We start from the raw sequence: 25,187 nt of genomic DNA on the forward strand, positions 1-25,187 counted from the left end.
AATACAGATTTAAACCATGAGAACCGAAAACCAACTACAAAGCTGCACAGTCAAAGGCAGGCTATTCTATAATGTTTAATTGAAGTCCTGTTTAGTTACTGGTCGCGGAAGTGCCGTGGGAGCGCGAGCGCGAGCGCATGCTGTTGGTAATAAGCAAAGCAATGTATTGGCTGCACGAGGCTGCGTCACTTCCTGACGGAGGACAGTCGGAGGCGAGAGAGCCGCCAGTCCCCACTCTGTCGTTGTAGTAACGGAGACACCGAGCAGCAGGTCACCTCAACACTGCAGCCGGACGCATAACAAATGCTAAACCAGCCAACGAACAGCTGAGTACACGTCGCTTGCTCCACGTAACACTGCTGGATAGATATTTTTGTGAACTTGACGTCGTTTGGACCTAGAACCGACACCGGAGCCGGATAGCGTGGACTCGTCGGGACACAGAGCAGGAGCACGAAAATAACTTTTTTTATTTTATTTTTCTAAGTGGAGGAAATAGCTTTTCTTTTCTTGGTCGCGCGCGCAACAGTGGACCAAGTACAAATCGTTTTAAGTTCTGGCGTTGTTTCATTCCGCCTTGCTCGTGGAGCTGTTGACGAGGGAGGCGGACACCAGAGAAGCGGCGGCTCAGCAGCCACCTGACCTCCTGGAAAATTACACCGCGGCTAATGACACGCAGGCTGAGATCCTTACGCGGCTCATTACTAAGCTCTCTGACGGAGCGGGACGAGTTTCCCGCGAGGCTGTTGCATGTCCAGTCTTGACGCACCCTTTCGCATGGGAAGTTTGTAGAATCCAATTACTGATATCTAAATCATGGTAAGTGATGATTAATTTGTATCAACTGTGACATCGAATTAATTTGACTTAATTGCCCGTTGAAGTTTCCCCCTTTAACCGCTCTGTCCACCCAAATTGCAAGTAATATGCGGATCATGTGTCGGAACCAGACAACATGGATTTAATCGGAGTGGACGTCCTCCAGCGGTCGTAATGCCAAGCGCCGGTCTAATCCCGCGCCGCCAGCCCGCAATGCCTGCACTCTAACCCGCATCAGTGTGGCGCCGTGTCCCGGTCACACCGCCAGGATGAGCAGCACCGACCTGGAGCGCATGTCGCTCAGCTCCTCGGCCAACTCGGTGGCCTCCAGCGCGCGGACGTTGTCGGCCAACGTGAGGAAGCTGCACAACGCGCTCAACCTCCTGCTCAACGACTTCGAGAGGGAGCAGTTCATCCACTGCCTCAACGTCTACCACTCCAAACGCAACGTGTACGACCTGGTTCAGACCCTCAACGTCATTCTCAACGCGCCCAGCAAGCGGCAACTTCTGCCCATGCTGCGGTTGGTCATCCCCCGCTCCGACCAGCTTCTCTTCGAGCAGTACACCTCGGAGGGCCTCTATTTAAAATCGGATTCAGTCGCAACAAGCAATGGCAACGCCGAACCCCCGCTGGGCGACTTCCCCGGCGCCAGCCCGACTCCCCCGGGGCATTTTTCGCCGAACAACCCGCCCGACTTTCAGGTGGCGTTGCGCGGCTCGCCGGACAGCTTCAGCACCAGCAGCGACGGGACAGCTCCCCTGGTGCCGCTGCTCGGGAGGAACTTTGTCCACGAGCCGCCGGGCGAGATCCGGCAGGTCACCATGAAGCGGCACAAGAGCAACGAGGGCCTGGGCTTCAGCATCCGCGGCGGCTCGGAGCACGGGGTCGGTATCTACGTGTCCCTGGTGGAGCCCGGGAGCCTGGCGGAGAAAGAGGGTCTCCGGATCGGTGACCAGATCATGAAAGTCAACGACAAAGTCTTCGACAAAGTCACTCATGCCGAAGCAGTGAAGGTAAGTTTATTATTATTGTTTCACTAAACCTGCACACATGCAGCTCTTACAGAATGCACATTCATCCTCTCATTACAGGGTGCAGATTAGTGAACTGGCACGAATGTTACCGTCATCGGAACTATTTGCATCGGTCTTGTCCTCTTAACGATGCTACAGCTCCTGTGCATTCCCATATGTGTTTGTGTCTAAACTCAACCTCTTGGAAGTTAACAAGCTTCGATTTATTGAGGGGAATCGATTTTGTTGGCTGGAAACAGCTTTGGCAATTTGTTAGATCTGCAAGAAATGTAGTGCAACAGACATTACAGGCCTACAGTTAACACTACAACACTATACTGGTTGTAGTGTTAACTGTAGGCCTGCAGGGATCACTACCTCTAGGAGTGTAACCTGACACCTTCAATAGCAGCTGGTGTGTGTGTGTGTGTGTGTGTGTGGGGGGGGGGGTGGGGGCGTGTGGGCGTGTTGAAGAAGCTGAGTGTTGGCCCCAGTGCTCTGAAGCTGTAGACTGAGAATAAGGACTGGGACAACTTTAGCCCTGTGCACTGTTGTTAATGCCAATTAACAACATGTTAATAACATCTATTAGCAAATGAGGCGATAAAGGAGCGTGTCTGATTTGTGTTCAGGGAAGATTGATTCAGTAGGAAACCTTGTGAGGTCCTTGGTTTTATGAGCTGTCCATGGTGCTGAAAATTCATCGCTGCGTTTTGTTCTCTGTCTCCTAACCGCCCCCCCCTCCTTTCTTCACTCAATACTTAAGTCATGCTTTTCTGATCAATTTTGTGATTGCACTCATTCACACCTATTTGCCCATGTCATATACTCGCATCACAGGGATGCAGTTGTTCAACAAGGTTCCAGTCAGTTTTTAAGCATCTGGAAAATCACACTCGCGGTCAATGCTTTTGCTCCTTATTCAGTGATTTTACTTCATTTTAGATATATTAAAAAACGCATACCAGTGAAAGCGTATTAACTGGGTGTTATATATACTCTCTTATAGCATATGTCTCTTAAGAGTCTGCCTCTTGTGGGAATCACATTTTAATCTCAATGAGGCTTTTACCTCAGGGAAAAAGAAAATAGTTCACCACTCTGATTTTGTCTTTTTCAGGCATTCCTCATTGGCAGTGACATTGAGAGTTATTTCTCAGTAAAAAAAAAGAAGAGAGGAAGCAATACCGCCTGCACAAAGCCACAAAAAAGTGCCAGATATATATAAGCTGCTTTTTTGGAATAGTGATTGTATGTCTGTATTTTAAAAGGTCACTGGTTTGTTCCCGCCGACAACCAGGGATTATAATGTAGCTCAAATTGAGTCCTCTCTAACCTTCACTGATCTTGAAAAAGCTGTCTGTGTTTTTATCTCCTCTGGTGTGGACCTTTTGTAATTCACTTTATGCAGGGCTAAGCCACGAGGCAAACTCTTACCTTAAGTAAATCCTAAATACTGCACCTATAGGATTTTAGATTAACACCAAGAGATGAGAACATGTTCCCCCTGGTTTAGCCTCGATTCACGGGTTGGTTAAGAAACATTTTAGTCTTCACAGTGTCAATGTCCTTGATACATTTATACATAGATACATTTATCTCTTATCTTACGGCGCTGATCCTCTGGTTGTGCCTTTATGATTGGGGCTCCACGTTGGGACCTTCTTTAGATAAATGCATTTTTATGGTTTTATTGTTACATTCAGCAAGGTTCACAGGCTGCCACTGTAGGGTGCACCCCCGAAAGTGAAGCCAAAACATCTGGATTGCCCCTGTTGGATAGCTGTCAGTTTGGGAAGCGCTTTATTTGATATGCAGCAGAGATTTCTATGAACGGCCCACTTATTTTAAATGTCAATTTTGCCGTTGATCATGTTCATTTAATTGTGGGGTACCAAAATCGTGATGATGATTAATAGTCAATTAATTGTGCAGCCCTAACTTGAAGGGCTTTATCTGTCTCTGAGGAAGATGCATAGCCCCCATGTGTTAATTGAGTTTTCTATTGACGTGACAGTGATGATGCATGTTGAAGTGATGAGGTCATTGTCTACAGATCTGCTCTTCAGACTAAAGACTGCAGCAGAGCGCCTCTGCACCTCATATTGTACGTGATGTCAGACTGCTTTGGATAGAATACTAACTGCAGAATTAACCATCCATGTGTCTACAATCAATTCTCTCCACATTTAAAACGGTCTCCATCTGTGAACTGAAGGCGATCGCATGCTGCTTCTGTACTGTAAGTGAAGAGTGTTGCTGTCTAGGTTTCTTTGAGAGAGTGCACATCATTTGTTGTGTGAGGAGTTGGGTCGGTTGTGGGACTGAGAGGGAGTGAAACACTCCTTATATAATATATGTATCTTCATTCTTTCTTCATTTTCTTTATTGTGTCATTGTCAGCAAGTCCTTACTTCGTGCTCTGCTTCTCATTCCACTATTAGGCCATGCATAATGATTATGGTTTATGTCTAACTGTGAATACCACTAGTTATACTACGACCACTGCTGCTTGGCCTATACTGCTGTTATTAGTCTGACAGGCAGCCAACTAGGAGAGAAGCTGTCTCTGGAGGTTATTAATGCTTCACCTCAGTTATTTAAATGCCACCTCGTTTTAGTCTGAATGCTATTACAAGCGTTTATTACAACCATAATCATTTTAGCTGTCTAAACTCTGCCAGACCTACGAGTGAGCTCATCATTTCAAACTCATGATGTGCAGCCAAAACGTTGTACAAACACCCTTTCATATTCTGGTGCAGATACCAGACTTTAATATTTTCTCAACAACTATTGTCTATGTAAAGATATGGTGGAGTCATTCCACTTGAGCAGAGAATGAAGTCTCTCTCCCTCTGTTTGTGTTGTACATGGAGTTTCTCTGTGCTCAGTGCATGTTAGTGCACGGGAGTCCCAGGTGTCAGCCATCTCCATGTTGAGAGCCGTGTCCCTCACTCAAATTTATGCTCTGAATTTGGAATTTAGCAGCTTTTTAAATGATTGAATATTTGCATTCTGAATACAATTCATTTGTTCAATAATTCTATACATCAAAGTTTCTTGCTGAAGTCATTTTAACACATATTTATTGTTAACTATTTATTCTTAAAGGGAACTGCCATTTTACACACTACCAGCCAATCTGAAAAAAACCCGCTCAGTGACTTCAAGCGTCTGGCACATTGTGACCGATGAAATGTCACCTTTGAATGAGCTGCTGTCTGGATGCTCTTGATGAATGCAGTTGAGACAGCACATCTGATCTCGTCCCCTGACTGAGAACTGAACTCCCACAGAGCATCCAAACTCAAAGCTCCATCAGTCAGTGTTTTTATATTAAAGTGCAGTCGAATGACCGCACGTATTGTGAAAGTGGTCCTAGTGATGAACCCGAAAAGAGTTATCGCCCAACTCTGCACTCTGTACTCAACTTTCACCAAACAGCAGACAGACATAGCTAGCAGCTAGATCGGGAAGAAAGTGCAACATGTAACAGGCAAAGAGTCAAATGTTTTTCTCAAGAGTGGGTGGAGACTTAACTCGTAAAAAAGGAGTGAATATTGAACTTCTGTTCATCAGATGGACCGAAACGTGACTCCGCGTGAACGATAATGTTGATCCATGTCTGCTGGATGCGTAAACAGGCACTTTCTATTGCAAGCCATCTGTAAAATCTTCATCAAGTGATAATCAGTCAGAGTGGTTTGTTTCAGCTATGTTTAGAGTTGTATGAGCCAAAAAAAAGATTGATGCAGATTTGAAAGGCCTACATCCCTACATTATCATTTAAAAAAAGTGTACATTGAGTTGTGTATCAGTTACAGTATTGCTCTTGTGCTCAGCCCAAATTGTTATATAGAAGTCACAAAGCTTTACTACCATCACACGCACATAAATAACAAATCGGTAATCCTACACACACAACAAGGCTGGCTTTAAATACGTCTATGCAACTTTGTTTTCTACTCATTCACACTGTTTCCCCCCCGCTGTATGCCTCTACTTAGGCCTAATCCGCTCCACTTTAGCCAACCTGTGTTGCCTGATGAGTTCAGGGATGGCCTCTGAAAGCAATAGATTGTTGTTTACCCCAGGGGACGAGTCAAGGGCTTACAGCTGTATAACTCTCTGTCCTCTTCCTAAGAGCCCGCCTTGGCCCCGGTCCCTCGAGTCACTGCCAAGGTTAGCTCCCCTGTCAGCATTTAGTCTTCTCGTCATCTTCCCTGTGCTGGACGGTCAGGAGAATGTGACGTGATGAGTAGGGACATACATCGTGTTGTTTTAGAGCCACACTAGCATTGAGACAAGCAGTCTTGTCTCGCTGTCGGCCACAGACTGCCTGTCTCTGTGATTTTTTTTTTTTTTTTAATCTGATTTGTCTTAAGTCTGAGGAGGGTGTGAGAGGGAGAAACAAAGGCAGAAGTAGAGGCCCAGAGACAAACGGCTAGGGAATCAGAAAATAAGTCGCACGCAAGATTGGTCGACACGATTTCCTGTCTTCCTTTTTGTCTTAAGTAATTATTCCGAGAAAAACTGTCTTTGGGCAGTTGAAGCGGTGACCTTTCTTGCAAAAGGGACCAGAAGGAGAGGCGATTTAACACAAAAGAAGAAAAAAAAAAAAAAATTGGCTGGTTTGCTAAATTCGCTGGGTCGACACCTGGGCAGCTGCCAGGCACATTGACATGCAAAGACTTGGCCACAAGTCAGAGAAATGGGAGCTGAGCGGCACTGCAGACTGCTAATGGTTAGTGTGTTGATGAGATGGAGGGAGGCAGATAGAAATCTCGTTAAACTTGAGGAAGGTATTAATTGATTCATAGCTCAGAGCTGATTCTGCGCTTGCGATGGAGGTTAGTTTTGCAGTTATAAAATCCACAACATTTCTGTCTGAAGATGGCTGCACATCTGCAGCAGAATCCATTTGCATGTTATTATACCATGGTCAGAAATTGAGGCATTATTTGAACTTAAAGGACCCCATGCAGTGGCATCTTTGCTTCCTTCATATGGTTCCTTTTGAAACAGGATGTTGAAGCTTAAACAGAGAAAGGGAGTTGCTCTATTGGCCGGAATATACGGCAACCTTTTTTTTCTGGAAATTGTGTTTGTTGTGTTGTATTCGAGGAAGTGTTAGAACGAGTTAGCCTAGTTTAACCTGCGGGAGCTTCTGACGGCTTGTGTAACATGTTTTTCTATACCACGGAGGAAATAAATTCCAGATGAGTGAGAGCGAGTCAAAGTGTCCCCTGACGTCTTTACCGCAGAGACGCACCGGGGACTGAATCATCCGTCAAGCTGGCAAGAATTACCGCTCTCACAGAATGTCATGATGAGGCTAAAAGCTGAGGAAAAGGCAAAACAGTCGGAGGAAAGGTTTGCAGAGGCAGACGGGAGAGCTTGTGAATACTGTACGTGACTGACAACAGGCAACCCAAATGCAGGATTTCCATTCTGCCTTGATGAAAGTCCTTCATGTCAGTTGAAGGATGAGGACTCTAGTAACTGTGGGAAACTTTCCAAAAAGTGTTTCGTACCTTCAAAAAGTTTTTCTACAAAAGCGGAGGGGTGTTGTTTTATAATGTCTTATATTTGGGCCAGTATAGTAGTCTTGTGAAAAATGAAAAAAACATGTTTTTGTATTTTTCTATATATTCTATTTTTATAAATGAATTGCTTTGTTGAACTGAGTTCTGACCTCTGATTCTGCGCCCAGCAGCGGTTCCAGCTCAGACCACATGTCGTGTGTGGTAGCAGCAGAGCAACGTGAAGATGCACTGAACATAGCGCTGAGTAGCAGTATCACCGAAGGCGTCTCTCTTATAAACATGAGGCTGATTGTTGCCTAAAGGCGCCCTGAAGGTTTGACAACGCCACAGTAAAAGCGCACACGTGTCATTTTGGTGAAATCAAACAAACGACTGCTAACGTGCCCATGAGCAAGAAGACACTCTGATCAAGGACGGTGTTAAATGCTTGCTTGCTTATCAAACCTTCAACAAAATGATTAATAGATTTCTGCCACAGTTTCATCCAGTACAGATGGCATTTTATATCGCAAGACGCACTTCTTTCATTGGCGAATGAGTGCGCGCCTGCAAATAATTTATGTGTATACAAATCACGGTGCGCTTGCTGTGCCCTGATTTGTATGGAAGGTTCACCTTCTAAGTGGCTAGGACAATGCAGCAGCTGTTAGAGAAAATGTCACCTCGGTCTTGTGACGGCTACATCTCTTTCAAGTGTGCTGTACGGGCTTCACGATGATGGAATTCATGATGAAATGAAGAGAGCTTTGGTTCACTTTCCAATGTTTTAGGTTGAAAAGATTTGTGGGGCAACATTAGCAACCTTTCTTGTTGCTTTAGCTCACACAGGGTTCATTTATTATATTACCATTGGCAGTGTTAATGAGAATTCATTTTCAGTGCTGCAGAGACAGAAAGCACAACGAGGCTTAGTCAGTTTTCCCTGAAATATAAAAAAAAAAAATATATATATATATATATATGATTTACGGACTTTACAGGTACTACAGTTTTCCCAGTGAGGGAACCAGTGTATGGTTAGTTTTGTTGTCACTGCTAATTTCCTTCCTGTTTATGTTGACTGACAGTCAACAGATTCACGTGGACAAGTGTTGATGAATAACAGTTTGCTTCTCTCCAGTGCACAGCTGAGGCCCCAGTGATCTTCGTGTGGCTGAAGCTAGTGACTGCTGTATTATGATTTTTATATAGATATTTTTAAACATTAGTGCAACATTTTACATGTAATGTGAAACATTTGTTTCGAAAAGTTATGCACGGGGCATCCTGATAGCTCTTTTTGCTACACGTCTCTTTCTCTCATTTCCTGTCTGTCTATTTCTATGATAAATCTTTAAAAAGAAGAAAAGTCCTTAAATTAATAATTCAAACACTCACTGTCCAAGTCCCCACACTTCCTCCTAGCCAGCCCCTGCTTTGGATCTCACTTGTGAACAGTGCTGATTTGGTAGAACTTTGACAAAATCATGAACTGAATATTTTGATATAATGCAGTGAACTGGAAAATTGGACCGTTAAAATGCTTATTATTCAACTTGGGCAACAGCAGCTTGTAATAGAGAAGAGCAGATTGCATTGTTGGACCAGCCTGGAATCTCTAATTAGACAAAGTAAAAGGCTATTACTGCAAAAAACTACCCTCGTGGTGCCCTTGAGCAAGACACTTTGCACCTCTCCACTCTATTGGCCAACAGTTATTTGGCCATCGGCTTGTACTGGCCGGCCTCCAGTTGTGGCGGTATGAGTATGAAACCAGTCATGGCTGAAGTTTGAAGGGTCAGTGCTCATTCTTCTTAAATCTTTGGCAGCTCGAACTCTCTGCCTCAAGGACAGAAGGAAGTTTCCATAAATTGCAGCCCTGTGGTGTGAGACGCTGGACATTTGCCTTTTCCATCCGCTAACGGTTCTCATGTCGGCCAAAAGTTTTAAGAGAAGAAGAAATCCATAAGTTTGACTCAACCCGAAACAATGCCTCCCTTTCTCTGTTGTGTTTACTGCAGTTTAAAACACCATCTCAGAATTACCATATTCACACAGCACAGCTGGAGGCTCTCCTTCATTGTCCAAACATTTATCCAACCCACATTGATTGAATGTTTGCACATGCCTTAACTCTCCCTGACCCACAGATTTAACCAAAACATAAGTGCCTTTCGCACACGCATCCTATACCTGGATTGTTCAGAAACATTTCCTGCAAGGGTCGTGTGTGAATGGGAGCAGGAATCCGTATTCAGGGGAATCTGCACCGCCGATTTCCCACCTCAAGACCTGATTACATTTCAGGGGAAATACTGATGTGTTATGAATGACAGCAGTAATATTACAGGCACATGTACGTAAAGGGTTACGTCCTTCTGACTGAAGACACTTAAACATAGATCGAGTTAACCGGTCACAAGACCACGCTGTTGACCTACTTGAATCTGCAACTTGTTTTTGATTAAGCATTTCTGCAAACTTGTCAACTACTAACAGTTCCTCTGCGGCCATGTTCCTGAAAATATTAGGAGACGTCTTCAGCCACATACACGCACATCTGGCCTTGCACGATAATCTTCCTCTGTTGAGTTCTTATGTCGGTTGGTATGCATAAGTGTTGCATTACCGCCATCGGCCGGACCGTCCCTTGCCCCATCTATTCCGGCATTGCTGCGGCATGTGTGAAAAGGCACAGGACGGCAATGTTCCTGGATGTAGTGCATGTATGAATAGTGAAAATCACTAGCGGTGTCTGAAAGGATATTCTAGTAACATACCGGGAACTATTTGTGAAAGAGACTTTAGACTGAATGCCTTTCTTCCCCCCGTCCTTTACCCACATCGGCGCCTCTATATTTGAGACCATATTTCTTACTCACAGAAAGTGAGAGTTCTGTTAGTGAGGACTGAAGGTGGAGGAGTGAAAGTCTCTCAAGCTTTTAATCAGGAGGGAAGAAGAGATTTTAGTGCTGGTTAGATGCGTTGGCTGCAGGATGGGGAGTTGGCAGATGGGAAAGGAATCAGAAACGGGATGGATGGACCAAACGACGCATAAAGATGCAAAGCCCTCAGCGTGCATGCCGGCCAGTGGACAGTGAGGAGTGTTGAGTGAGGAGTCAGTAGGCAAACCGCCAACAATAGGTGTTTTAAGAGTGTGAGTCACCGCAACCACACAAGGTCCTTGAGCATGCCACCATAACGGGGCACCCAGCATATTTTACAGGTTGTTGCAGCAGAATGCAAGATTAGCTGTGGACAGACAGAGGTGCACAATAACTCACTCACGGATGCACGCACACTAATAATAATAATGATTTCAACCATATCGTCCAGCCCTTCCAGTAAATGTAACGCCTCAAAGATTCGTGTAGCACCTCAGCTGTATTCCTCTTGGTGATTATAATGTGAAATATTCATGAATTGCTTTAATTAAGTGGGCGGAGGCCATTTTGAAACCGGCGTGGTGTTGTGGCGTGCTACACTGATGAATATTGAAATGTTTACTGGCGTTGGAGGGTTGATGTCAAGACTGTGTGGGAGATGATGGAAACACACTGAGAGGACTCATGCAGGGCAGAAGACGATGTCATGTTCAGCATATTTAAGATATCATTTCACACTTGTTGACGTTGTATCCAGCTGTTCTGTGCCTCCTTTATGTTGACCCACACGCTCACCTTTAGTTGTCTAGGCTAAAGGTGATAAAGATGATAGCTTTATACCTTTTTGCTTTCACTCAATTCTTGTATACGAAGTGGGCTGGTACTCACTATTGAGCAGTACCATCACCTAATACATTTTGGGGCTTCTCACAAGCTGCCGGTACCCTCCTCAGCCCTCTCCATATCAGGTTATCTGGGTGATTCATAACGGCTCATAAACCATATGAACATGAAAACAATGTGGTGGGCATCAGAACGAGCCGACCCACAGCCTGTAGGGTGCTTTTATTTATTTATGAGCAATTATAATAAATTAAATGTTCTGAATCTGCTCTTTTGATTAACAGAATATGATTTTACAGGACAAACATTGCCAGAAAAGTTTAATGTTTAGCAAGGTTTGTCTTAAAGCCTTTTGGCTATTGTAATAATAGCCTATTGTAATAATAACACAAAATGATACAAAATTTTGTACAAAATTTTGATGTACAAAATGATGTACAATCTTATAGTTTTAAGTCAAAATCCTGAAAGGTTTTCTTTGGGGAGGACCCCTATCACAATGGCTTTTTTAAACTTTTGTTAGTATACATGTCCCGTATACAGTATTAATGCAAGCTCACACATAGAAACACACATTCAGTTCACTCTGTGAGCCTTTTCCTGGCACTAAATCGGGAACACTTCTCCTCTTTCCCATCCTTTTGTGTCAAATATCTCATGTCCATCTAAAGGCAGCGTTTCTATTCTCCTCTAGTTGGCCCACCTGGGGTCCCTCAGACAGATCTGCTGCCAAAGTGACTCTATTGTAACGGTCTAATTGCTTTACAATGGAGCCGCCGAATGCTTCAGTTCACAGCGAAGGTGTCCCCAATCTATCACCTGGTCTCCACAGCACCAGATCACCGGAAGCAGTCGTTAATATCCGGTCAATGAGCTGAATCCCTCCGTCTCTGTTCACTTCTGTGTGTAGGCAGGAAATTATTTATTCTATTAGACCCTTGGGTGCTTGGAAGTTTCACAGACATCAAATGTTGTTATTGAGGGCCCGTGGTGAGATTATTGAAACGCAATCAATTGTCAGTTTATTAGTACACCCATCAAAAAACTGTTAAAGTCTAACACAACAGCCCTGTAGTAGAACTAGTGCTGGGTATTGGTACTCGGTACCTCTAAGCTATCAACCAAAATAACTCTGCCTCTGACTAGATAGCACTTGTTGCCTGCATACGTTTTATTGGTTAGGGTTAGGGTAAGAATATCAGAGGTGGAGTAGGGCGGGTCATGCCTTTGCCATAGTAGGAAAAAAATATTGCATTGTTATTGTGATACAGCTATAATATGCAACACAACAGGCCACTGCCACAAAGAAATGGATGGAATCAGCTTTTTTTGACACAATTAGCTTCACAAAAATAATTTTCCTTATTTTTTTATGTAGTTACATTCCAATCTCATAATCTGTAAATCTCTATTTGTAATATTGTGTAATAGTCCATTGTACCAGCAGGCAGCATCATAAACCTTGACATAGTCGACTAACCTGAGATATGCTTTTGAATTAGTATGTGCTATAAAGAGTGGAATGTAAGAAAGAAGACGATGAAAACAAGACATTATTTAGAGTGAAGGAATAGTTAAAGTTGAGTTTTGTCCGTGATGATAGATGAAGGCGTTTCATTGATGCCCTTGAGACTTGTGGTTGGACTGAGCTTGTAGTTGTTGTTGTTGTTGTTGTTGTTGTTGTTGTTTTCTTGAGGCTCCGTCTCAACCATTGTGAGACTACAGGAGGTCTGCTCTGAATATCAATGAAGGTTTAGACGGTTCATTGTTACTTTGTCTGTTGCTCCTTGACACGTATAATTAGGAGCCGGGCACAGGCAGAGATGTGTACAATACTGTATATATGATAGCTATAGGAAAACCTACTGTTCACAGGGCATACAGGTATATTTGTTGTATTCAGCTCAGTGCAGTTGAGTTTTTCCACACTTCAGATCGATGTCTATGATTGGAAGCATCGTGGAGAAGCTGTCACCTGTGCGATCGATCGGTTGGAGTCACCTCCTGAGCTGCTCCTGTGTCTCATCTCATCTTTAATCGGCTCACTGAATGACAGAGTAAGCTGTAACTTCACTTATATATGACCACACACGGCCTTCGCAGTGTGATAGGCTATTTGTCCTGAGGTTAATATATTGAGAATTAAAAATAAATCTAATTCCAGAAAGCTGTCATAGTATAAAGAAAACGCCACCATATGCATATGTAAAACAAGTTCACTTTTTAAATGCAATCAGAACTGTGGAATTTGCATTTATTACCGTCACACTGTAATATTCATAGAACCCTTGTAATTATTTATAGAGAGGTTTAGTGTCACATATTCTATTCCTAAAAGTGTAGAAATGGTGAGATTGTATCTGCTCCCCAATGAACCTTTTTATTGCACAGATATTGGTCGTCTTACCAGGCTTGGTTATTGAAAGATGTGCTGTGTTTGAAGCTCTGTGGTTTCCTCAGCGGCTCGTACGTTCTGCTGCTCTTGGTAGAGACTCACACACTCACACTTACACACATTCAGGCAAATTCTCCTTCACTGCCTGACGCAAGCAGCCATTCAAATGACTGCTCTACTGGAGGAGGAGGAGGAAAATGGATTTAAAAGGGTGACGTAAGCACAAGGAGCCACGATTAAATAATCTCCTCCCCGAGAAAAAGACTTCCTGGGAGGTTGTGAAGTCCTCTGATGTGTGAGTTATCAGAGCCGGAGCAGAGTTCTAAAACTGGGAGTCCTCAGAGGAGAGACACAGGGTTGTTTTTAAATCCCTACGGTGTGATGGAGATCTTTATAATATGGGTTTAATCACTAACATATTGAGATGGTGACCACCAGCAGCACACTAAATCTTCTTTTGTTTGTCTGGCAGATTACATTATAGCCTTCCCAACACAAAGAGCGCTGACCAGCAGCGATCCGTTAGCCGGCCCAGATGTCTCTTTTATGATTGGGAGAGAAGAGCCCTGCAGGTCATTCGATACTGTGGAGCTGCCTTACCTATCTCCTACCGAGACACACACACACACACACACGCACACCTCCGTCTTCCATACCATCTGCTGTCTGACACTCTTTCAGCACCAGGAAAGAGATGCACAAACCTGAGGAATAGTGAAAAAAGGAATAGAGAATGTGGTTTAGGAGGTGGGAAGAAAGCAGAACTCTGTCGCGGTGGGTTGCACATTTTTAAGTAATGCATGCAATTATTTGATAAGGGGATGATTCCAAGCAGAAGTGATGCACGTAATGTACATTACCATGTACCCGTGTTGGCTGGAGGTACGTGATGGGCAGCAGAGCCCGTCGAGTGTTCCCGAGTTTGCATAATTTAAGAAGAGAGAGAGTTACCACCTCGCTGGGAGTACATGTCTGCTTTATTGGTGCACTTTGGTACTTATCGCTCGGTGTGGTAATTTAGCATTCATACAGAGGACTAGGGTTCCAGTGTGTTGTAGTGTTTAGCCATCCGTCACCCAAAAAAATACTAAAAAGTATTTAGAATTGATCGCCATATTTCATAGATCAACACAATTGTTCTGTTAATTATCCACTGATGATCTCATCAAAAGAAAATGTGATATTAAAATAAATGTGGCTTTATAAACATACGTGAGACATGTTTCTTTCTTTTTTTTAAATGACATTGTCCAATCCTAAAACCTTTGGCTTCCCTCAGAGCGCAGCAATCCATTAACCCTGGAGTTGTGGAAAATGATCAAAGCGTAGAGAAAGAAAGGCGGCAGAGCCATTTGTAGGCTGACTCAACTTTCTTTCAACATTTCCTCTGCGGCCATTTTAACAAATTACTCTCACTCTCCGTCTCCGGCTTTAGCTCCGCTCGCTCACTTTCTCCATCTCTTAATGTCTTTTCTCTCCGTGTCTGTCAGTCACTGCCGGTGATCTGAGCGTGTACACCTGCACATGTAGAATGCAGACAGAGGGCTTCTACGTGTTCTTCAAAGAAAGATGCACAAAGACACTGACACAGAGTAAACGCACTGCAGATGGGTGTGCATTCTTGTGATGTATTGAGGGCTGATGCAATGTAGTGTACTCCCGTGTCCATTAGTGTGAGGGTTGATGGCTGGTGAGGATGTTTTTTGTTCTGCTGTGGTCCGTCCGTTCAGCTGGTGCTGAGTCCCGGCTAACTTTTCCAGAGGCAGCCAGATCCAACATCTGTGTGTGGTTGCGCAACCGCTTTGCGGTCAGACCGATTGTTTATGACATGCACCACTTCCAATGTCTCACAAAGTGTTACAGTTATCTTTTATCTTTTGTGTGAACGATAACTCATTTTCTCTGAGGGAGAAAGGTCTCCGTCTAGCCTCAAGGCCACACTTGAAAACATGATGGAGTAATAATGTCTTTGCCAACAGAAGCCAATTCAGACTCTTGGAGGTATGGATCAAGGATCAAGGCTGCTGTTTGAAAAATCAAAGAATACATTTGTTCATCACTACATCTTTTTTTAAAATCAGCTGGCGGAGGCACGTAAAAGCAGCTCTCTCTCTCTCGCTCGCTCTCTCTCGCTCTCTCTCTGTGTGACCCTTTGCTTCCCTGTCTCTTCCCGTCTGTCTGTGGATTGCTACAATGGGGGGGGGGCGGAATACTACAGTAGACCATAGAGAGCTTTTTTAAAGCCTTGTGTCGAAAGCATTTACAAATAAAAAAAGGAAATGCTAGAAATGAATAAAAACACCTAAATGTTTTCAGAACATTTCCCATGCTTGCCTGGGGTGTAAATCTTGGAATATCGATAAAAAAAAAAAGACATTAATGTAGTTTAATGGAAACAGAATTTCTGGATAACTACCCTGTTGTACTTCTTCTTTTATTTGTAATAGTGGAGACACAGCATCGGCATATTGCTGCGATCAACCCTTATGTATTTGGATTTTGTTTAAATTAAGTTGAGTTTAAAAGTCGTATAACATTCCTGAAGGTAGTTATTTGTACAAAATCCACATCTTTTTCTCCCTTTTTTAAAACATGGTAGTTGAGGCTAATCTCGCTGCGATACAGAGCCCATTATACTGAGAGAAGGGGATGATCGCGAAGATTGAAGACTGAAGGACAATACCGGTGGCATCACATAATTCACCCTTATGCTGTAACACCATCTGGGGTGAAGCCTCGTATCTCTAGCTTGTCCTCTGTCAGACTATCAGACTTTGATGTCTGATAGCCTCTGTCCCGGTTGGTTCCAGCAGCAATATGAGGAGCATTAACTCTCCTGATATTGCCAGGGTCAAACTAAGCTGCTGCGGTCGCGATAAGTTCCGACTCGGCACAGACTATGATTCCCGACAATGTGCCATGTTTAAAGACTTAAAACCAGCCGCGCAAGGATAATTGACTCCATGTTAAGGGGGATGATTATTTTATCTCTGGGTTGTTTCTGCTCAAGTTGTGTTTGTATTAACGGATTGTGGTGATGGATTGAGCAGACGAGTGGAAAAAGAGAAACCAGAGGGATGAGAAGGAGGGGAGGAAAGGGGGGGAGGGAAAAGGGATTGAGTCGGACCTTTTCATTTGTCCACAGCTGGTGTGTTTGTCAGAATCCAATACACAATTATCACCAGTGTCCTGTTCAGTCCTCTGTGTGTCCTCTGCTGATTTGATTAATGTTGTAGCGAAAGAGAGAATTCAGTGAAAGAGAGAGAACAGTATGTTACTGCGCATGCAACACAATAGGTCAATACACCATTCAAGGCTTTCATGAAACTCATGCTTTTTTCCCTTCAAGTTGTCCAATCAACTTGTCCTTTTTAACTTGGCTTCTATTATTTATCTTTTTTTAACCTGTTCTTGCTGCTGAATGAGTTTGACCTGAATATATCCTTCAAAGAATATAGTAGACCCATCTGTCTGCTTCTTTCTGCTTCTTTTTCTCCCCACTTTTACCAAAGGTTCTCTAAACTTTCTTCAGCGAGTGCAGTTAGTGACAGTGTGGGCTCCATGGTAGCTCTGACAGCTTGATGGAGTAGCAGCAGGGTGCGGGGCTTAGCAAACAGTCAATCGATTCATTCATATAGACTAATCCTTTTGGTACCAATTCAATATAGAGAAATACGAGCCAACTTAGGTATGACTGTATCACATATATTCTGCATCTGCTGGTTCTGAAAACCATTTTTATTGAGTAAAATGATCAGAACACGAGATGCCATGTTTTGAATGGATGCATCATCCGACATACCCTGCTCATCATCTTTAAATGTGCCTCTGTTACTGTCAACTGAAGCAAGCAGCAGGAAACAACTTTTGCGTGTGCGGGGACCTAAACACCAAGGGAAAAACAAAACAGAATCCACAAATTTGCTTGCAAAAAACGGGTACCTTAAAATTAAAGTTCGGGTAATCTTCTTCAAAAGCTAATTTTTTGTTGTATTGTTGAAATTCTCATTCTCTTTCAAATGCTCTTACAAGAAAAAGACAAAAAAATCGGTAGCTCTAGCAGGACTATAATAAGCCGGTGCAGTTCGGAGACCTGAAGGGACAGGCTGTCATTGTTGCTGACTGGCGATTCTCTTGCTAGAGTTAGCAGCCTTTGGCGCTACTGCTGCTGGCTACTTTCATTGGAAAAGAGTTGGCGTCACTGGGCTGTTTTTTTTTTTTTTTTAATTTGATGATTTTTTTTAAATCAAGCGTACTCTTGCTGGTCTCTCAAGATTACCAACCCTAGTTTTAAACATGGCGTAGCTCTAATTGATCTTTAAACAAAAGGGTAAAGCTCTCATTGTTTCCACCAGGATAACACAGTGTGTTCCTCTCCCAAGGTTTTTATAATTCTTGTGTGTATTTTAAAGGTTAGTCAGCAGGCTAGAGTGTACCTGCAGTCCTGGATCAGTGTGTTTGTGCAGATGTTGTTGTGTGTGTGCGCGTGCGTGTGCTCTCGTGTGTGTAGGTGAGGGAGTCGAGTTCAGGTTCAGGACAGGTCAAGTGTTGGGGAGCTGTAACAGTCTCTATGGTGTTGCTCTCGGATCTGGGTGAGCACTCTTATGTTTTATTACCTTCACTCTCCAAGCCCAAGGCTATCAGCTCCCCAAGAGTTATCACACCTTAACCAGACAGGCACACATGCACACACACATGGAAAAACACTGCACTTACAGTACACTCTCACCATAGTCAATACCCAAAATCTTCATGACTGGTCATTCTGCTTCTGTCTCTTTGGGACATTTTCTCATTTGCGTCTCCAGCGGTCAGTCGGAGTGTTATGAAAGCAACTTGATGTCTCTTTTGCCTGCGGTTTAAATGCATCAACGCTTGATATTCTCCTTTGACCTCCGCCGTCTACCATTAGCGCCTGCTTGTCTGGAGAGCCCATCAGGCTGCGAGAGGCCGGGGCCTTCTGTCATCTCTCTTTCTCTGTTCGAGCAGGTTTCATGGGAGCAATTGCTCTCATGGAGGCTCTGATAATGGCTCATTGGACCTCCGATCATTGGCTCCCCCAGTAGAGCAGTTACGCTATTCACTGCCCATTACACCCTTTCTGCCGCGGCCCTGTATAAACTGTGGCCATGCACGCAAATGTGGGCGTCCACACTGATTGACACGTACCGAGAGAAAGCTGGTCCAATCACGTGAAGCCAAAAAACAGCTTGTGCTTTTGTACTATTGATTCTACGTCCCCATGTGCTAACCTGCGTGATAAGTTGTTTTGGCGTGACTTGCTTGGTTTTGGAGATATCGGCCGTAGAGATGTCTGCAAAACACATGAGGAAAAACTCAACAGCAATGTTTCTTTTCAGAAATCATGACCCGGGTTATCCCCAGTAATCCACAGACCTTGTTGTGAGCAGTTTCATGTAGGAACTATTTTCTTTCTACCAAACTACACCTGCCAACTGTATCCCCTTGCAGAAGGAAGCATGCAGCTACTAATGGACAAGAGGATTTTTACAGCACTAGATGTAAACGTGAATTGCGTCCTTCAATAACAATTTAAAAACATGAATTAAGGGCAAAGACACATGTATATCAAGGTTAGCAGTCCTTTTAACACATAATGAGGTGTCTCTCCTGCATTATTTATCAAAAACACATCACGCAGTTTTTGTTACAAATAATTAAGATAAGCATGTTGGTACAACCTACATTATTCAGAACATAAATCACGTGCATTTAAACTGATACTGGTGCTTTGCAAAGTTAATAACTGCAGAGTTGTTTCATCCGATAATGACTTGAGGTCGACAGTCACATTATTTTAGAGACTGGAGCAGCTTGCCAATGTACCCGAGCCCGACTGAGGCACTGCAGCTGCTTTATTTAAAGAAAAGAAAAAAAAACAGAGCGTAGTTGATTAGGTTGGCATCACTCACTACCAACAGATGATGCACATTCCGACAACACCTTCCCATTTCCCAGTATCGATGCCCTTAAACTCCCCAGAAAAGCTTTCGTTTGACCTCATACGCTCTCCAGATTGCCACATCTATCCTGACTACTTGTTTTTTCCATATGGCACGTTTAATCTGTTCTATTGACAGTTGACGAATGTCAAACGATGCGTTGATCTAAAATACGGCCTGTTTGTGTAGCTAACCATTAGTGTGAGCAGTATGTCAGCAGTACTGCGATCTATACACATACAACCAGTTCTTTGTAGCCTTCCTTACAGCTCGTTCTGCAGCTGATTTGTTTTGGTATTTTGCCTTCTCTTTGTGTGAAAATGACAACAAAATGAGCACAGAGATGGAAAATGAAGATTGAGAGAGAGAGGAGTACGACATGCAGCAAGAGTCCCCGTCTGGAAACGAACCGGGGACCTTGCAGCTACAAGGTTATGGCTGATCTGCAGGCTCTGGAGGCTTGTGTTGTGTAGTGCGGGGAGAGGCTGCAAACCTTTTGCTCTGTTGTTGTGGGTTTTCTGTTTGGCTGGATTCCTCCGTCACAGTGGACCTGAGGGAGAGCAGAGACAGCTGGGTAACGGAAGGCAGGAGCACCAGGCGGCTGTAAGCGTCTGTGTTCATGCCATGTATGCACACGCACACACACAACCGAAACACCTGCCTGGAAGGCATTAATAAATGAAACCTCTGGGGGGGGAAGGGAGGAAGAGAGGGAGAGAGGAAGAGAGAGAGAGAATTTCCTTGAGTCATACCTGACCCCAATAACAATCTCTCGCTCGCTCTCTCTGCAAAAAGATTGTATATGATCAGACTTTATTATCTGCTGTAGTTTATGATACTTGTACTGATTAATTTACGTGATTCATGATTGTGATCGTCCTTTCCTGTATGTTATGTATCTTACGAGTGCAGTATTCTTTGTGCTCTGGTTCGTCTTGAAAAAGAGATCTTGATCATAAGATTGATCTCAATGAGACTGAAGGAACAAGAAGGACAAAGCTTCCACATCAGTGGATCTAAAAAAGGGGATAAAAGATTAGAGGGAAATTGATGGGGGTACCCACGATTTTGGTAATTTACAGGTCAAACTGATCTAAATTTGGCCATTAGGGATGTACTGTATACATTCAACACCATTTCAATGTATTTAATTAAATTTGAAGCAGGTCCTAATTACATGTTGAATTACAGTCATTAATTCACTAGACGTCGTTTGACCTGCAAGTCACCAAATCAGTGCTTACTTGGAAATGGCAAAGAGAGGGTGGAGTAGAGGAAGCATGGTCACGGCATGCTAATTTTGAAGCAAAACGACCAGAATGAGGGAGGACAAAAGACAAAACCTAAAACAGAACAGAAGCTGTTTCTTCAAAAGGAGGTGTTGAATACAGACATTCCTGTTAAACCATAAACTCCGTAGAGATCTGCAGTACTACAGAGAGGCGATTTGCTGATGCATTTAATGAATGCAAAGTGATGCAGTCGTCAGCTTCATTATATCATAAAAGCTCCTTGTTGGCACTCAGCCCCGTCGTCACCCACTCCCAATACTGACTCATGGTGTCAGTCTGTTTCCCCGCCATCATGTACAATACCAGCGTTTAGCGTTCACTCAGTGGCTCTGTCATGAGGCTGGAAGTTGTGGGTGTTTGTGCTAATGCATTACGCTGTGAAGTGCCCTAGCTTATAAAGACACTTTCCTGTGAGGCTAACCTGTAAGTTATACATTTTGTGTCATTTCTGTAGTTGATAAATCCTTTCATCTTCCTTCTCTTCGTTTTTTCACTTTTGGCTGATTGGTTGGTTGAACGTCTGGTTAGATGTCATTGGTTGTTGTAGCCATTGACTCTTTTTTTTTTTTAAGTCAGACATTTAGACTTTTCATACCAGGAACAGCACAGGTGGAACCAGCTCACCTAAATGGAATGCAGTCATTTTCAATGTTATCAAATGACCCTTCACGAAGCCCCGCCACCCCGCTGCTACTCTTTCAAGCAGTCAGAGTTGCCATGGAGCCCGCACTGTCACTAAATGCACTCCCTGAATATCATCTAACTTTTGGCAAAATGATTTCAGAGAGAAGCAGACAGAAGGGTTGGCACAATATGTGTTTGAAGGACAAGAATGTTCTTCCAGCCTCTCCAGTCAACGAGTATCACTGTTACACAACGTTTAACCGCGACTAGCTCCAAATCCACAAAACCAGCCGCAAAAATGAAGAGAATCTGAAACGAATGAATGAGAGCCTTTGGAGGAGAGGCGGAGACTTGTCAGACCGTGGTGGGAGCTGGTCAATGCTACGCTATAATTGTCCAATCGAGGGGGCGGGACTTAGGGTCAAGTGCTTTATTCTGCTATGACGAGTCAGAATGTCTGAGGCCAAAAAGGTCTATTGTTGTCGCCTCAATTACGTGGGATCAAGACTTTTCATTGATGGACTGAATATCACGGCGGTGTATACAGAAGAAGTTCCCACACGCCTCATTAGCTTTCAATATGGAAGAGTTCTGAAAGTGGGACAAGTAGACTGAAATAGATGATTTAATGACGTCAATGTTGCCCACGGGCTCTACATACAGCTGAGTAAGGCTTACCTAGTGTGATCTCAGAGTGTGTGTGTGTCTGTGTGTGTGTGTGTGTGTGTGTGTGTGTGTGCTTTTAGTGCTTGTGGTTTAAGAGCCACTCAAAGTTAAGTGGTGCGGTATGAGGAACCTGTGGGGTGATCCAGACCTCCCTGTCTCTTGCTTCCTGTCTCTCTCTCTCACGCACACACAACAGCTCCGTCTCTGAGAGAGAAGCACGGAGTGCTTTAGGGAGCTATAAGTGTCAGAAGCAAAGAGATGTGCATATTGGTGCGTGTTGGAGAAGCAGAGGAAGAGTGTTTTTTTGGAAATGACAGCCCACACGTCTGTCTGCATTATTCTTTTTCTCCACATGGTCCGCTGTGGTGAAACGTAGGTGGCTTTGAAGCTTATCTTACAGGATTTTGGAACAAACCAGGGAAGTGTGTGCGTCTTTATGTCTTTATTTCTACCTTTCCTGTCAGTCACATGCATACCTCACATCTCATTTTCTTCTTCTACACTTTATATGTTTTAGCTCCTCAAGCTGCTGAATGCTGATAAATCCCTACTTTTAAAAGGCAATGTTCCTCCTCTACAGTATCCCTTTCCGCTCTGTGATTTGTAATCTCTAATTATCTGTTATTATATGAAAGTGCACCACATTTTGACCGAATGGTTTGCGATAGAGTCTTTAATGTTGATGAAAAAGGGCTCTTGTGAGGGACTAATCGACATAAAGATCCACTGACCCACACACAAACACACACACACACACATCAGTAATGGCAGACAGCTAATCAGCTTAACTCTTGAAACACTGTCTGGAAGGAGCTTTGTCTGGCACAGTTTTAATGTTTGTGGAATGATATCAGTGGTTGAGAATGGGAGGACTCCTCTCATAATGACTTCTTTCCTCTTGTAGGAATTACAAGTCTGAAGCTGCTGATAACTTTATAGTTTGTGTTTTTTTTCTCAAGGCTGGGAGTTTTGCTCTACTGCAGGATGTCAGCGTACAGAGAGAGGGATTAAAGATTTTAAAACCTTCATCCTACAAACGCATGCATATGCTCACACAAACATCAAAGCTCACAACCCAGAAATTCATGGAAAAAACGTCACTTCTGGGAAAACGAATGCCGACCTCATCCTGCACAACAAATTCAGACGAATAAAAACATCATAATTTGTTCAGAAATCGCGCCAGTCTGTCCTTTTTTTATCAAATCAAACAGCCTAATTCTTAAAAGTTGGTGGGTTATGATTCCTCATTGTTATCCTGTCACAACCAGGAAATAAGTCACATTAATGAAATAAAGCTACATTTTCATGGCTTTTAAGCATATCTTCTATGAATTATGCATTTGCTGCGTTTTTACATCAGCAATTACATTTTAAGAAAAACATCCTCTTCAAATGTATTTTTTCAGTTGCTTCTTGCTACAATAATATTTACAGTCTACAGTATTAAACGGCAATAATTCATACTTTTATATTTACATTGACTATTTGTATGAATGAATGAAACCTTTATTGCCCTTAAGGAAATGTGTTTTGCACAAAGAACATAAAATATTATGAAGACAACTTTAACAACCACAACAGCACATAATATAACATCAAAAACATCATAATAAAAGGTATCATTTGGGAAATCGATAAGGACATCAGGTACAAGATCTGTGAGAGGTGTTGCTTGAAGTGACGAATCATCGTTCTGAATCATGACTCGACTCAGCAGTTCTCCTCAGCTCTACGGAGTTTGTACCTCATTGTTGTGTTTTTCCAGCTTTACTCGGCTTTTTGTTCTTACTAGTCTGATCAGCCTTCAGGCTCTGAAACACCGGACCGTCAGGCCATTGTAGGCCCTCAGTGAGCTTCTGTGTCACTAGCTTTTGCGGTGTGTCACGTACCGTTGGCACTAGTCAGCCCTCGCCGGCAACTTTTCTTTGACAATTGAGCCCGTTGGTGAGAGAAATCACTCCGATTTGCCGTTCAGTTTATGTGAATCAGTGCAGGAGAAGAGCATCGGAAAGCAAGCGAACCAGTTTAGTCAAGAAGGCTCTTCTCATTTTTCATCTTCATCTCAGTATTCCAATACTCCTGAAAATAGACAAACACTGCTTTGTCTCATTTCCTTTCATGCAGGCGTAGAACGTACGCGTTAGTTGTCTGTAGTCCCCACGGTGTGTTCAAATGCAACTTTTTGTTTACACAAATGCGACATGAGGCAACGCAACAGTCGTTCTTTGATGTCGGTTTGGTGCGTGTGTGGGCCTTTAATTCAGGACTCGGCACACTTACATAACACAAGTAAACACAAAATGCAGTTTTTAAATTAAGGTTTTTATTATTAAGGGGAAAAAAAAAATCCAAACCTACATGGCCCTGTGTGAAAAAGTGATTGCCCCCCCCCCCTGTTAAAACATAAATTAACTGTGGTTTATCACATCTTTGGAAAGCTGAGTTCAATTTCTCTAGCCACACCCAGGCCTGATTACTGCCACACCTGTTCTCAATCAAGAAATCACTTAAATAGGACCTGCCTGACAAAGTGAGGTAGACCAAAAGATCCTCAAAAGCTAGACATCATGCTGCGATCCAAAGAAATTGAGGAACAAATGAGAAACAAAGTAATTGAGATCTATCAGTCTGGAAAAGGTTACAAAGCCTTTTCTAAAGCTTTGGGACTCCAGCGAACCACAGTGAGAGCCATTATCCACAAATGGCGAAAACATGGAACAGTGGTGAACCTTCCCAGGAGTGGCCGGCCGACCAAAATTACCCCAAGAGCGCAGCGACGACTCATCCAAGAGGTCACAAAAGACCCCAGAACAACATCCAAAGAACTGCAGGCCTCACTTGCCTCAATTAAGGTCAGTGTTCATGACTCCACCACAAGAAAGAGACTGGGCAAAAATGGCCTGCATGGCAGAGTTCCAAGACGAAAACCACTGCTGAGCAAAAAGAACATAAAGGCTCGTCTGAGTTTTGCCAGAAAACATCTCGATGATCCCCAAGACTTTTGGGAAAATACTCTGTGGACTGACGAGACAAAAGTTGAACTTTTTGGAAGGTGTATGTCCCATTACATCTGGCGTAAAAGTAACACGGCATTTCAGAAAAGGAACATCATACCAACAGTAAAATATGTTGGTGGTAGTGTGATGGGCTGGG

The 25,187-nt window shown here is 43.4% G+C and overlaps 1 protein-coding gene across 4 annotated transcripts in view; it reads left to right on the top strand.

Moving 5' to 3' along the window:
* The first annotated feature begins 228 nt into the window (after positions 1 to 228).
* The window catches only part of whrna (whirlin a), a 131,135-nt gene continuing 106,176 nt past the window's right edge, over positions 229 to 25,187 (top strand). For 3 of the 4 annotated variants that reach the window (XM_031855929.1, XM_031855927.1, XM_031855930.1), the window contains exon 1: positions 229 to 1,835. In XM_031855929.1, the coding sequence (XP_031711789.1) occupies positions 1,089 to 1,835 (747 nt within the window). In that variant the 5' untranslated portion in view covers positions 229 to 1,088. The remainder of the gene's footprint in view (positions 1,836 to 25,187) is intronic. The other variant, XM_031855928.1, reaches the window with a different exon arrangement.

Source organism: Anarrhichthys ocellatus, unplaced genomic scaffold, assembly GCF_004355925.1.
Source record: "Anarrhichthys ocellatus isolate YVR2014 unplaced genomic scaffold, GSC_Weel_1.0 scaffold16, whole genome shotgun sequence".
Taxonomy (NCBI): Eukaryota; Metazoa; Chordata; class Actinopteri; order Perciformes; family Anarhichadidae; genus Anarrhichthys; species Anarrhichthys ocellatus.